Genomic DNA, 14,683 nt, shown 5'->3' on the forward strand with positions numbered 1-14,683 from the left:
TTTTCTGTGGACTCCTGATTTTTTGTCATAACTTCCTGTATGGAATATAGCAGATTCTGAATTCCTTGAAGCATACTCTTTTAGACATTGAGTTCACTGTACTTATGAGAAAACAATTTTTAATTTTAGCTTTTAAAGTTTTTTTTAAATTGTAAGATATGGTGATAACCAGAAAGAATGCAGATGGAGAAGATAATACCATGGTTTTTTTCCCCAAAACACAATGCATTGAAGCAGCTACAATATTCCATCATGTATCTGCTGTTGCTATTATTTTAGAGTGAATGGAGTAATTTAAAAAGTGCTAATAGTGGTAAAATTATAAATTATACATGGAAAGATTATCACTGGTGTTTTGTTTATTCTCTCTACGTGCTCTTATGACTTCTCATCTTAAGCTTGTATCTCTACCCATCCTTTCAGAATCCATTTATAAACCCCTATCTGTGCAACCCTAAATCTCAACCTTACTGGATTCTGCCATTCCCAAGGAGGAGGAGAGATGTTAATTGGCCATCCATATCCATTAGATGCAAGGTTGTTTATTCAGCCTGCCTGGAGGCCATCATCAAAGACCAGGGAAAGAACCTTTGAACTGAGAAGAACAAACAAAGAGGAGGGGGGAGAGATTCTGGTTTGTATCTCTAATTGGAATTTGAAGGGGAGGAAGCAACAATGTAAATGCATGAAGTTTCTCTTTTCCCACAAAGGGTTTTGACAATTGAAACGTAATGGATCTGGGACTGACCAATTGGACTGAGGGGAGGGGTTTTTACACAGGGATACTTTAAAAGTATCAATCTGCAACACAGTTTCCAGATCCTGCCTAGATTATCCACTGTCGATCATGTTTTAGTAAAAGTTCTTGCTTGGACAACCCTGTCTCCAAGAGTTCTTCTTTCCTAAGATGTGGATTGGGGTGGGTCCTGACATTAGACAGGATCTGCATTAAGAGTCAACCTGGAAGGAAAAACCTTACTGGGGATTTTGTAAAACATACAATGTCTAATGACGAAGCAAGGGAGGAAAAAATCCCCATGGAAAGAGAGTTTTCCACCCAAACGAAACCCCACCAATGGTCGGAAGCTGAAGCATCATATTCCTCCGGGGAAGAGATGATGTAGATGCACAGCCACAAACTGCGGTGGTCCATGGGCGTTGGAAGGAAAAACAACTGGGAAAAGGCATTGCGGAAAGTGACCCTGAGGCAGGGCGGCCACCAACCTGAATGGAGGCAAGAGATGTAGAGCTCCCTGCACGTCAGTAAAGAAGACTGGAACCTAGAGAAAGCTATTGACCTGATGAAGAAAACCCTTAGCTCACTAAGAGTGGAGAAAGTTTAATATCGCAGCCGCAGCAGCGCCTGGGGCCGCAACTGGAGAGACAGTGGGGGGGGGAATCTGGAACCTGCAACACTGGGGCTGTCTGCTGGACCAGGAGCTGTCGCCTCAGTAGCACCCCCCCAGAACCACAGATGGAGGTCAGGATGAGGGACAATACCACCCGCTGTGCAGACAACAATCCATTCAAAGACTACCGCCCTTGGAAGCAAAATTCAGGGGAGAGCCACCACGCTTGGGGTTTTTCCTAACCCAAGTCCTCAATTATATGGAAGAATATGGACGGGACATCCCCAGTGACAAAGCCCACATCCGTATCATGCAATCCACCCTGGACGGACTGGCTGCAGACTGGGTGGTGAACCTACATGACTCCAACGCCCCAGAACTCAATGACTTCAACCGATTCATGTCATCCTTGAGGAGGTGGTTTGAGGACCCTTTGGCTGATCGTAAGGCCCAGGAGAGAATCAAAATGGTGAGGCAGGGCAGACGGCTGGTGGCTGAATATACCCAAGAATTCCGAGCCATTGCCAGCAAGCTGAACTGGCCAGAAGATATCCTCCTTACCCATTTCAAAGATGGGCTAAACTATGACCAGTATGATGCTTGCCTGCCTCGAGGAGACCCACACCATCTCAACGACTGGTATGTCCTGGCAGAGGAAGGGGATATAGACCTACTGAAGAGGCACCATCGGGGGAAACCATGGGGCCAGCCGCCAACCAAACAAACACGCGAGAGGGAAAACCTACCGTCCACAGCTAAAAAATCAACAGGATGTTTCAAATGCGGGAGAGGGTCACCACGCCATTCAATTGCCCAATGGGTTGCTACCACTTCATAGTACTGCCATTTGGACTGCAAGGGGCCCCCACAGTTTTTATGCAATTACTTAATGAAGTACTAAGAGAGCACCTATATAAGGGGGTTCTGGTTTACCTAGATGACATCCTTATCTTCACTGAGACCAAAGAGTAACATATTAACCTAGTCAGAGCAGTCCTGAAAAAATTGCGGGCCACCCACCTATATGCTAAACTATCGAATGTGAATTCCACCAGGAAAGAATAGACTACCTGGGGTATTACATATCCCCAGAGGGCATTGAAATGGACCCTGAGAAAGTCAGGGCAGTATTAGAATGGGCACCCCCCACGCACACGGAAGCAATTGCAAAGTTTCCTGGGGTTTGCAAACTTCTACCGCCAGTTCATCCCTTCGTTTGCCCAAATAGCCCTGCCACTCACAAACTTGTTGAAAACGAAGGGGGGGGGGGGTCCCCAGTGAAACCCAGTCAGCCTCTGATGTGGACAATGGAATGTCAAGCAGCATTTGAGAGGCTAAAGAGACTTTTTTCTGCTGAACCTGTCCTGAGACACCCAGATCCCGATAAACATTTTGTAATACAGGCAGATGCTAGCATTTTGGTGGTGGGAGCCGTATTATTACAGGAAAATGACGAGGGGGCATTGCAACTATGTGCATATACATCCAGGAAACTCATGGAGACGGAACAATGTTGGCCCATGTGGGAAAAGGGGGCTTATTCTGTGAGATGGTCATTACTTACATGGCGCCAGTTCCTGGAAGGAAATAAAATCTTCTTCCAGGTCTGGACAGACCACAAAACACCCAGGAAACTCACTCCTAAGCAAGCCTGCTGGTCCCAACATTTTCACTGATTCAATTTCACTTTCAAACACTTACTTGGAGGGGAAGAAATTCCCGGTGGATGCATTATCTCGCATACTCCAATATAACAGCACATGGGCCACTGACTCTAAACCACTTATCCCTCAAGAACAACTGGCAGCACCAATCACAACCAGGTCCCAACCTAAAATGAAGCCAAAGGTGGATAGCCAAACTGGAATAGAATTCTGGAAGTCTTTGGAAAGTAATGAATGGTTCCAGAAAAATAGACATGTGTGCACAATTAAAGATGGACTACCCTGGGTGGTTGAGAAGTTAAACATACCTGCCACCCAGAGGATCAATTTCATGTAACTGTGCCATGATACAAAATCAGCAAGACATTTCGGGTTTGTAAAATCCTTACACTTAACTAAAAGGCAATTTTGGTGGCCATCCATGAAAAAGGACATAGAAAGCTATGTGGGCAGTTGCCAAATTTATGCAATGGCTAAGAGGCTGCAAGGGAAATCACCAGGACTGTTACAACCAGTGGCGAAGCCCTCAGCCCCATGGAAAGAAATAGCCATGGATTTTATAGTGGAATTACCAGAAAGCAACAGGAACATGTAGTCTGGACGGTCACAGACATGTTTTCCAAACACGTGCCAAAAGATCCCCACTGCAAAAGCCTTAGCAAACCATTTTGTGCAGCATATTTACAGATTGCATGTGGCACAACAACGCATTGTATCTGATAGAGGGGTGTAATTTACATCAGCATTTTGGAAATAATTTTTATCCCTTTTAGGAACCGCCCAAGGACTGAAATCTAGTCATCATCCTGAATCGAACGGTCAATGTGCAAAATCTAACTCAGTACTTGAGCAATATTTAAGATGCTTTATTAATTTCCAGCAACCAAATTGGACGGACCTACTGCCTTTTGCAGAAGTGGCATATAATAATGCAGTCCACTCCAGCACAGGTTACACTCCTTTTCAAGTAGCTACTGGTCAAAGTTTCAACTCCATGCCAGAACTAACCCCAAATGAACCGGTAATTCCCGAACTGAAGGAATGGATTGCACAATTACAAAACACCTGGCCAATCATTAGGAAAGCTTTAGACGAAGCTAGAGAAGCATACAAGACACAGGTGGACAAAAAAAGAGTCGATCCCATACCATTCAGAGTGGGAGAGATGGTATATTTATCCACAAAATACCTTAAATCACTACAGCCCTGTAAAAAACTTGGACCAAAATATATTGCACCTTTTCCAATTAAAAGAATTATAAACCCAGTAACAGTTGAATTAGGACTACCCAAAAATCTTAAGCAGATACATCCAATTTTTCCAACTTTTCCCTGCAGTTTACTAAAAAGAGAACAACTAGATTATCCACTGTCGATCATGTTTTAGTAAAAGTTCTTGCTTGGACAACCCTGTCTCCAAGAATTCTTCTTTCCTAAGATGTGGATTGGGGTGGGTCCTGACACATCCTATTAAATGTGGCAGGAGGGGAATCCTCAGTTTTAAATGGAAGAATGCCATCTTCCAGGAGCCAAGAAGTATGTTTTTAAGGTAGCACTACTAAGATCAGATTGATCCTGACCAGGCTTGCTGATGCCCCAAACATGGGGCAAATCTTTATTTCCTGTATTCAGCCTATCTTGAAGGCCATCGAACAGGCTGTAGTCACACCGGACAGTTCATATATTTGTGTAAATTACTAACAAAGAATTAAAGGGAAACTGAGATGCATTTCTGACTCTTTAGTCTTCATCAGTCAGCTATACCCTTCTGAGATTCGAACCTGGGCTGATTGCATATTAGGCAGTGTTATTTACCTCTTGAGCCACAGGATCTCTCTCGCTTTGTTAGCTTTCTGCAAGGGGAGATATGAGTCAAATGTTAACTATTTAAATGTTAACTATATATATATTTGTTTCTGAGGTTTTCGCGGGTGTTTGTATGTGGATCTTTGGTTATTCGGGTTTTTCCCCACGTAGAATTGAAGGTTCACCTTCAATTCTACGTGGGAAAAAACCCGAATAACCAAAGATCCATATATATATATATATATATATATATATATATATATATATATATATATATATATATATATATATATATATACGCATGTATTAAAACTTATAACTTAAAACTTATAACATATATACATACATACATGTATATATATACATATACACTACACTACACACACATACATATATACATATACATATACTCTGTGTGTGTGTGTATGTGTGTGTGTGTGTGTGTGTGTGTGTGTGTTTGTTTTTATACATTATACAATCAGAAGCCAACACAGGTTTGCCAATCAAAAAGAGATCACGCCAGACAAATCTTATTGTTTTCTTTGACAATGTGACAAAATTAGCAGAGCAGCAAAATGCTGTGGACATAATTTACTTGGACTTCAACAAGATATTTGATAAAAGTAAACCATAAGCCCAACAGAGGCTTCACTTTCTTAGGGTCTTGCGGAAGAACAGGGTAGAACAACAGCTAATGACCCTCTTTTACCGGTCTACTATAGAGAGCGTCCTCTCATATGGTATTGTGGTTTGGTATGCTGGTCTGACAGTCGCGGACAGGAAAGTATTACAGAGTGTAGTGAGCACAGCACAAGACATTGTGGGCTGTTCCCTGACACCACTGGATGACATCGCCAGGGCTCGTTGCCTTGGAAGAGTGAGGAAGATTCTCAGGGATGACTCACACCCTGGACGGTATCTCTTTACTCTCCTACCATCCGGTAGGAGATATAGGAATATAGCCAGCCATACCAACAGGCTGAAAAATAGCTTTTATCCATGGGCTGTTAGGCTTTTAAATGGGACATAATCTTATGCAGAATTGACTTGGGAGGCCAGTGTGTGGTGTAGTTGGTTCACATGGTGTGGTAGGATGTAGGGTTTGTTGTCAGTGTGTTGGGGGGAGAGAGCACGGGGGAGGCTCAGCTAATCTCAATGTACACATGTTGTACTTTGACAATAAAGGTTTATTATTATTACTTGATAAGATAGAAAAATGTCGGTTAGAAAGCATCACCACCAGATGGATTCATAACTGGCTGACCAACTGCACTCAACAGGTACTCTTTAATGGAACTGCATCTACATCGAGGAAAGTATGCAGTGGGGTACCCCAAGGCTCTGTTTTAGGCCCAGTACACTTCAATGTCTTCATAAATGAGTTAGATGAGGGGATAGAAGGGGAATTCATCAAATTGCAAATGACATTAAACTGGAAGGAATATCCAACACTCTGGAAGATAGGCTCAAGATCCAGATGGATTTAACAGACTTGAACACTGGACCCTATTCAACAACAAAAAAAAATCAATGGTGAGAAAAATAAGGTTCTACATTTAGGCAAGAAAAACCAAATGCACAGTGATGGAATAGGTGGTTCCTAGCTCAGTAGTAGTAACTGTGAGATGGGATCTTGGAGTTCTAGTGAACAATCACTTAAATATGATCCAGCAGTGTGCTGCAGTTGTCAAAAAAGCCAACATAGTCCAGGACTGCATTAATAGAGGGATAGAATCAAGATCACATGAACAACTGATTTATAATGCCTGACTAGGAGCACAGTTAGAATACTGCCTCTAGTCTTGATTGTTATAATGTAACACAGATGTTGAGACTCTAGAACGAGTGCAGGGAAGAGCAATAAAATGATTAGGGGATTGGAGACTAAAACATATGAGGACTAGTTGCAAGAATTGGGTATATCTAGTTTAATGAAAAGAAGACTAGAAGTGACATGATAGTCTTCTAATGTCCAAAAGGCTGCAACAAAGAATAGGGGGTCAATCTATTTTCAAAATCACCGACGGCAGAATAAGAAATATTGAATGGAAGAATAAGAAATATTGAATGGAAACTAATGAAGGAGAGAACCAAGGTAGAACCAAGAAGAAATTTCCTGACAGATAGAACAATTAATCAGTAGAATGACAAGAGACTGGACAGCCACTTGTCTGAAATGGTATAGGGTTTTCTGTTTGAGCAGAAGATTAGACTAGGACAGGGATAGGCAACCTCGGCTCTTTTATGACCTGTGGACTTCAATTCCCAGAATTTCTGAGCCAGTCATAAAAGAGCCAAGGTTGTTAGGAGATCTCCAGTGTCGCTTCCAATAAGGTTATTCTATTATACTTTGTTCACCACCCCATTGTTTTAGCAAGTGGGGAAGGTGTATAAATATAAATAAATATTTGTATCTCTGAACAAGGCCCTTGAACTATAGTCCTCATCTGCATAATCCAGTAAACCTGAAGAAATTAATGCCAAATGGTAGATAATTGTTATATAAGAACTGTCCAAATATGTGTAACTTTTTATATAAAACTAATGTATATTTTGCTTCTGATCTTCAGTGTTCATCTCTTTCTATCCTTTCAGATGATGATGTGGATTTGGAAGCTTTAGTTAACAATATGAATTCCTCATTTGAAAGTCTATGTTCCACCTTCTGTATGCATTCAGAAAGGACACCACTCCTTCAGAATGGCAGCCAGCTGTTAGCTTCAGAAATTAGTTCGCTACAACCAGTGTCTCCACAACAGAAAATACAGAGATCTCAACCAGTTCGCATCCTGGCAGTCAGGTATATAACCAGTGCAACAATGATCGAATTCAGAATGCAATTGTAACCATAAAATTTGGGGTCTGATTAACAGCAAGAACTTGGCAGGATGTGTCAGAATCCATTTATATCACATTTCATAATTGTATAGGTAGAACAACGTGCTATTTGTGAGGATTCTGCCATCTCTCCGAGGGGGGGGGGGAGAGGATGGTTACTAAAGCGATTTTCAAACAACAGGGGATGTCTTAACTGGGGAAGGGAGGGGGACAGACAGGTCTGGATTGTATCTTCATTTACAACTAAAAAGGAAAGCAATAACCATAAAACCAAGGAGAGTTCCCTTTCCCATGGAAGGCCCTGACACCTAGCAACTGACGACAGCCTGACCAAATGGATGAGGGGAGGGGCTGAAATGGGAATGGTTTATATAGGATTGAAATGTAACTTTTGTCAGATCCCGTCTTGTATTCCCACAATCGATTCCATCCTAGTAAACATTTTCCTTTTGGACTAAACTTGCATCCAAGAGTTCTTATTTCCTAAGATGTGGATTGAGGTGGGTCCTAACAGGATGCATTATTTCTCTCCTTGAGTGGTATTTCTGTAAATTGAAGGTAGTATCTCAGTGGCTCTGTTTGAATTCTCTAGGGTGCTAGGTTCATCATATATAAATACAGTTATTTAATACAGCATTTCCTTGAGCTTATTGGTTGGAGTATGCATTTTTCCCTGAAAAGTTTTCTTTAATGTTAAAATGTTAAGCATTGATAACTTTAAAGACACCCATTTTTGTTTTTGTATGAGTCAATACAAAAGGCAGTGTACTTTCTCTTAAGACTGAACTTGTTTAGAATAAAGTACATCCTTTTACACTGACAAATAACTTTTGGAAGTTCTGGAAAGAGGCAAGAAAGAGGGTTGTGAATCTACTGAGTAACTCATGCATGTCCCTCCCTGACTTTCTGTACTTAGAATGTCAAAGCGAAGGCTGGACAAGGTTATCTGCTCAAAGTGAAACTTGAAGGCAAAGCAAGGTCAACAAGCAGTACCCTGTTTGTTTGTTTGTTTAATAAATTTATAGAACTTCTCAGTTGCCAGAACAATTCTAGGCTACATATAACAATTCTTTTCTTAAAATAACTATTTGCCCCAGCATAATTGGTAGGAAGTAAATCTGATGGAACTTAGATGGCCTTGCTTCTGAATACAGGTGAAACTCAAAAAATTAGAATATCGTGCAAAAGTTCATTTATTTCAGTAATGCAACTTAAAAGGGGAAACTAATATATGAGATAGACTCATTATATGCAAAGCAAGATAGTTCAAGCCGTGATCTGTCATAATTGTGATGATTATGGCTTACAGCTCATGAAAACCCCAAATCCACAATCTCAGAAAATTAGAATATTGTGAAAAGGTGCAATATTAGTGTCCCACTCTAATCAGCTAATTAAGCCATAACACCTGCAAAGGGTTCCTGAGCCTTTAAATGGTCTCTCAGTCTGGTTCAGTAGGAATCACAATCATGGGGAAGACTGCTGACCTGACAGTTGTGCAGAAAACCATCATTGACTCCCTCCATAAGGAGGGAAAGTCTCAAAAGGTAATTGCAAAAGAAGTTGGATGTTCCCAAAGTGCTGTATCAAAGCACATTAATAGAAAGTTATGTGGAAGGGAAAAGTGTGGAAGAAAAAGGTGCACAAGCAGCAGGGATGACCGCAGCCTGGAGAGGATTGTCAGGAAAAAGCCATTCAAAAGTATTGGGGACTTTCACAAGGAGTGGACTGAGGCTGGAGTCAGTGCATCAAGAGCCACCACACACAGATGGATCCTGGACATGGGCTTCAAATGTCGTATTCCTCTTGTCAAGCTGCTCCTGAACAACAAACGTCAGAAGCGTCTTACCTGGGCTAAAGAAAATCAGACCTGGTCTGTTGCTCAGTGGTCCAAAGTCTTCTTTTCTGATGAGAGCAACTTTTGCATCTCATTTGGAAACCAAGGACCCAGAGTCTGGAGGAAGAATGGAGAGGCACACACTGGAAGATGCTTGAAGTCCAGTGTGAGGTTTCCACAGTCTGTGTTGATTTGGGGAGCCATGTCATCTGCTGGTGTTGGTCCACTGTGCTTCATTAAGTCCAGGGTCAACGCAGCCGTCTACCAGGAGATTTTGGAGCACTTCATGCTTCCTTCCACAGGCGAGCTTTATGGGGATGCTGACTTCATTTTCCAGCAGGACTTGGCATCTGCCTACACTGCCAAAAGCAGCAAAACCTGGTTCAATGACTGTGGGTTTACTGTGCTTGATTGGCCAGCAAACTCGCCTGACCTGAACCCCATAGAGAATCTATGGGGCATTGCCAAGAGAAAGATGAGACATGAGACCAAACAATGCAGAACTGCTGAAGGCCACTATTGAAGCATCCTGGTCTTCCACTTCCTCAGCAGTGCCACAGGCTGATAGCTTCCATGCCACACCGCATTGAGGCAGTAATTGCTGCAAAAGGGGCCCAAACCAAGTACTGAGTACATATGCATGCTTATACTTTTCAGAGGTCCGATATTGTTCTATGTACACTCCTTGTTTTATTGATTGCATGTAATATTCTAATTTTTTGAGATTGTGGATTTGGGGTTTTCATGAGCTGTATGCCATAATCATCACAATTATGACAAATCACAGCTTGAACTATCTTGCTTTGCATGTAATGAGTCTATCTCATATATTAGTTTCCCCTTTTAAGTTGCATTACTGAAATAAATGAACTTTTGCACAATATTCAAATTTTTTGAGTTTCACCTGTAAATGTTAATATTGCAGCACTTCAGATGTTTAGAAATTTTAAAAATTAATATACATTGTATCAGATTAGAAATAGATTTAGGTCTATGTAAATTAAATTCAATGGCAAAGCAGACATAATTGAACAATAAATGAATAGTATAGTGCAAAATATTTTAGTTATGACCAAAGTCAAAGTAATGAGTAGAATATGAAGGGGGAAAAATAGGTACTCTGGTGCTGCTGAATAACTTTTTAAAGTTTTTAAAGTACATATTTAAATAGCTTTTTTCTATGAGTGACTAAATCAATATTTGTAAATTTTTAGAAGTGCTTTTTTTCTATATAAGTAAAAGTTTAGAAATGAAAAAAACTATTAGCAAGATATTAGAAAAACTGGTAGGCCTAATTAGATATTTAAAAATAAGAATTATTTTTATTCCTTTTGTAACCTTTACCATGTTTTTTTGAATAATATTTTATTTAGAAAGTTAAGATAAAATACAATACAAAAAAGAGAAATTTTACAAGAACAAAAAAAATTAGACAAAGAAAAAATGTGCATTAAAAAGGACAAAATACAGAAACACATATACATACGTTACCCTGCTTGTTGAATACTGGTAAATATATTGCAACAATATTAGTCTCCTCCCTACTTGAGAAGCAGTCCTAAAATGTTTAAACTTCTACATCTATTTGCAACCAATTTGACCTGTCACCTATCTACTGTACATAAAAGCAAAGCAGTTAACAGCATAGTTAATATCGACTCAGCTCCAACGTCAAGTTGACATCCGGCATTCTTTTCACCTAGCCAATCAACCAAGCCAGACCACCTTGCTCCTGGAATCCTATACAGATTCTGACCTGGAATATGGCTGGTTGGAAAGGGATGGTTGATAGTGGACTAATGCAGAGCTTTTCAACCTTTTCACCCATTGTACCACTTTTAGGATATGGCAACATCCGAGTACCAGCAGTCGCCTAGCAAGGTGTCAAAAACGTGATGACCAAAAAAAAAAGGAAAAAAGTAATGAAATACAGGTAGTCCTTGACTTACTACAGTACACTTATTGACTGAAGTTACAATGGCACTGAAAAAAGTGACTCCAAGCCACAGCCGAGCCACATACCTGCCTGCCCACCCGGCGGTGCTCTTCCTCCTGTCCAAGATTCTCATTGTTGTGAGCATTTCTGTTGAGGATTGGCAGTGGGGGTGGGGTGGGGGTATGTTTGGTTTTTATTCCCCCCGCCTGCTGGGTGGTTGCAGCAGGTTTTGGTCACTTCACATGATCCTGGGACACTGTGACCATCATAAATATGAATCATTGCCAAGCATCTGAATGTAAATCACAAGACCTAGGGATGCTGCAACATTCCAGCTGATTGGCGCTTCTTCTGGGCTCAGCAGAAGTTCCAGAATCAGTGCCAATCTCCAGCTGGAGCCTGGCACTGATCCTGGCACTTTCACTGAGCTCTGACAGCCCCAAAGAAGCGCTGATCCTGGTGCTTCTGCTGAGCCCTGACAGCCCTGCAGCTCCAGCCATCTCTTGCTCAGGCTTGTGCTGTGCTGCCACCAGTCCAGCCCATTCCCTTCTCCCACTACTTTTCTAGGATGGTCGTGTACCACCTCCCAGGTGCTTCTGCTGAGCCCTGACAGCCCTGCAGCTCCAGCCATCTCTTGCTCAGGCTTGTGCTGTGCTGCCACCAGTCCAGCCCATTCCCTTCTCCCACTACTTTTCTAGGATGGTCGTGTACCACCTCCCAGGTGCTAGTGTACCTGTATCACTGGTTGAAAAGCCCTGGACTAATGAACTTCCTCTCTAGATTTGACATAATAGCCTTTTAGGAAGCCTGGTTAACTGAAGTGGATGAACCAGTACAACTGCCAGGCTTTCATCCCAAAAAACAAAGGGAAACCCTCTGGTGGGTTATGCATTCTTAGAATTGCAATGGCAGGGGGAGAAACTATACAATGAAGACAAGTATTTGTATATCTTGGCAGTTAAATTTGGATATAAAGAGTTCAAGTTAATACTGGTAAATGTGTATATGGGTCATCCAAACATATCCCAGTATTATAACTCCGAATACTGGATGGGTCTGGAAGTTATCCTAGACAATATATCTGTATTGTACCCTCCATCCATAGTGCTATTACTAGGATATTTTAATGCTAGGTTAGGTCCCTCTTTGTATGAGTTTGCCTAGAAGAAGGGAGTCCCAGGGGAGGTTTTTTTATAACCATCCTCATTGGCTCTTGAGAAACTGCCAAAGTAACACTGCTGGCCTGTTTTTTGTCTCCTTAATCTTTAAGGGTAATCTCCAAATTCTGAGACATAAGGATAAAAATTACATGTATCCTTACACTTACCACTTGGTCCATTCAAGCAGTGTACTGGATCTCTTTTGTGTGTCTAGAGATAAAGTCGACCTCTTCTTGGGGATCATGGTACACTTTCACAACAATAGTGATCATCAGCCTGTAAGCGTGATATTGCGAGGCTGCTCAGATTTAAGACTATATAATCTGGCTGACAGATGGCTTACTAAAAAGGTAGAGGTGACCCAAAATAAAAGATTAATTTGGGCCAAAGTTGATACTAAGGCATTATCAGACTGCCTTAAAGCAGAGAATACTATCAACTGGGCTAGAACAATCTAGTCATCTACTACTGACTGGTTGTCAGCCTTCAACACATTCTCTAATCTCTCTAATATCCTGAAGAAATGCCTAACAATTAAACCTGCTACAAAAAGAGCTGGAGTGGGTAGACTCCGTTGGTTTGACCCTGAATGCCAGCGGCTGAAAAAGAAATTGAAGGCAGCCATGAAGCTCACCCAGAGGAATCCTACTGTTCATATATAAAATGAGATGTTGCACACAAGAAGGGAATATAAAAAAAAAATATAAAGTTAAAAATAGTTTTACCATTTCAATCTGGTCAGAACTTGAGTTGGCTGCCAAAAGTCATAACTCAGTAATATTTTGGTACAGGTGTCCTAAAGGAATAGAGATTTGCATTTGATATACCAATCTCTGCTGAGGACTGGGAGAATTATTATCAGTGTTTGTTTGCTTCCATGGAACCTGCAGAGAAACTGTCTTTAAGCAGTGATTTAGTAAACTGTAGAACCCCCTTGGCTACCAGTCTCAGAAAAGGAGATACAATCCATCATTAAAAGCTTAAAGAACAATAAAGCCCCAGGTGAGGTTTTTTTAACAGAAGAATTATTTAAGAAATTTTCCAATTGGCAGGGACCAGAATTGGCAGGTCTTTTTACACATATAAATAACACCTGCCATACAGCAGATTATTATTTATTATTATTATTAATTTAATTTATATACCGCCCTTCTCCCGAAGGACTCAGGGCGGTGAACAGGGCAATACATAAAAACAAGATACAAAAATTAAAAATTATTAAAAAGTAATTAAACAGTGCCTGTAATAAATTGGGTGGAAGATAGCAATAGTTGATCCCATATATAAAAAAGGGGGGAAAAGGATCCTAGTAATTATAGGCCCATCAGTCTGATTGACATTGCAGCAAAATATATGCTAGGTTCCTTTTAAATAGATTTGAAATCTGGGTAGAGGAAAACCATATCCTCACAGAAGAACAAGTAGGTTTTAGACAAAGCCGATCCACTATTGATAATTGCTTGTCTTGAACCATCTAATTGCCAAATATGCCTATAACAGGAGACCCCTGTTTGTTATTTTTATAGATCTCACAGCAGTATTTAATATGGTAAACAGAGAAGTACTATGGAGTAAACTAACAGCTCTTAAAATAGAACCTAGACTGCTGGCTTTGATTAAAGCCTTTTACACAAGTACCTGTTTGAGGGTGTGGTATGGGGTTAATGGGGCTTTGACTAACAAGATTCACACAAATAAATGGGTAAGGCAAGGCTGTATCCTGGTCCCTTTCAAAGCTGTCCGCGCTGGAAGAATGAGTGGAATTGGAATTGGAATTCTTTACTGCAGAAAACTCCTAGCGAATACAAAGTCAGCGTTGGGAGCTAGCCATCCCAACGTGCCTTTTATATATTGTGGGTAATTGACCACACCCTTCCCCATGCAGACCAGCATCCAGCTGGGTCTGCTTAAAACCCACCCCCTTCCTGTCTCCTCGCGCGTTTCCCTGCTCCTTGCACCTGAGCTCCCACACAGACTGCAAGTGAGTGTACACCCTTAACCCCCTGTCCCCCACCCTCTTACTGCGCTCCCCTCCACCGTCACAGCCCCTTTCGCCACCCCCCCCCCAACGCCCTGCCATCCGGAGTTAATTC

General features: G+C 41.3%; 1 protein-coding gene across 4 annotated transcripts in view; it reads left to right on the forward strand.

Moving 5' to 3' along the window:
* The window catches only part of GRB10 (growth factor receptor bound protein 10), a 285,454-nt gene that overhangs the window by 168,719 nt on the left and 102,052 nt on the right, over positions 1-14,683 (forward strand). For all 4 annotated transcript variants that reach the window (XM_081345558.1, XM_081345556.1, XM_081345559.1 and 1 more), the window contains one exon: positions 7,415-7,619. In XM_081345558.1, coding sequence (XP_081201684.1) covers positions 7,450-7,619 — 170 coding nt within the window. In that variant the 5' untranslated portion in view covers positions 7,415-7,449. The remainder of the gene's footprint in view (positions 1-7,414; positions 7,620-14,683) is intronic.

Source organism: Vipera berus (genome assembly GCF_964194415.1).
Source record: "Vipera berus genome assembly, chromosome: Z".
NCBI classification, from domain to species: Eukaryota; Metazoa; Chordata; class Lepidosauria; order Squamata; family Viperidae; genus Vipera; species Vipera berus.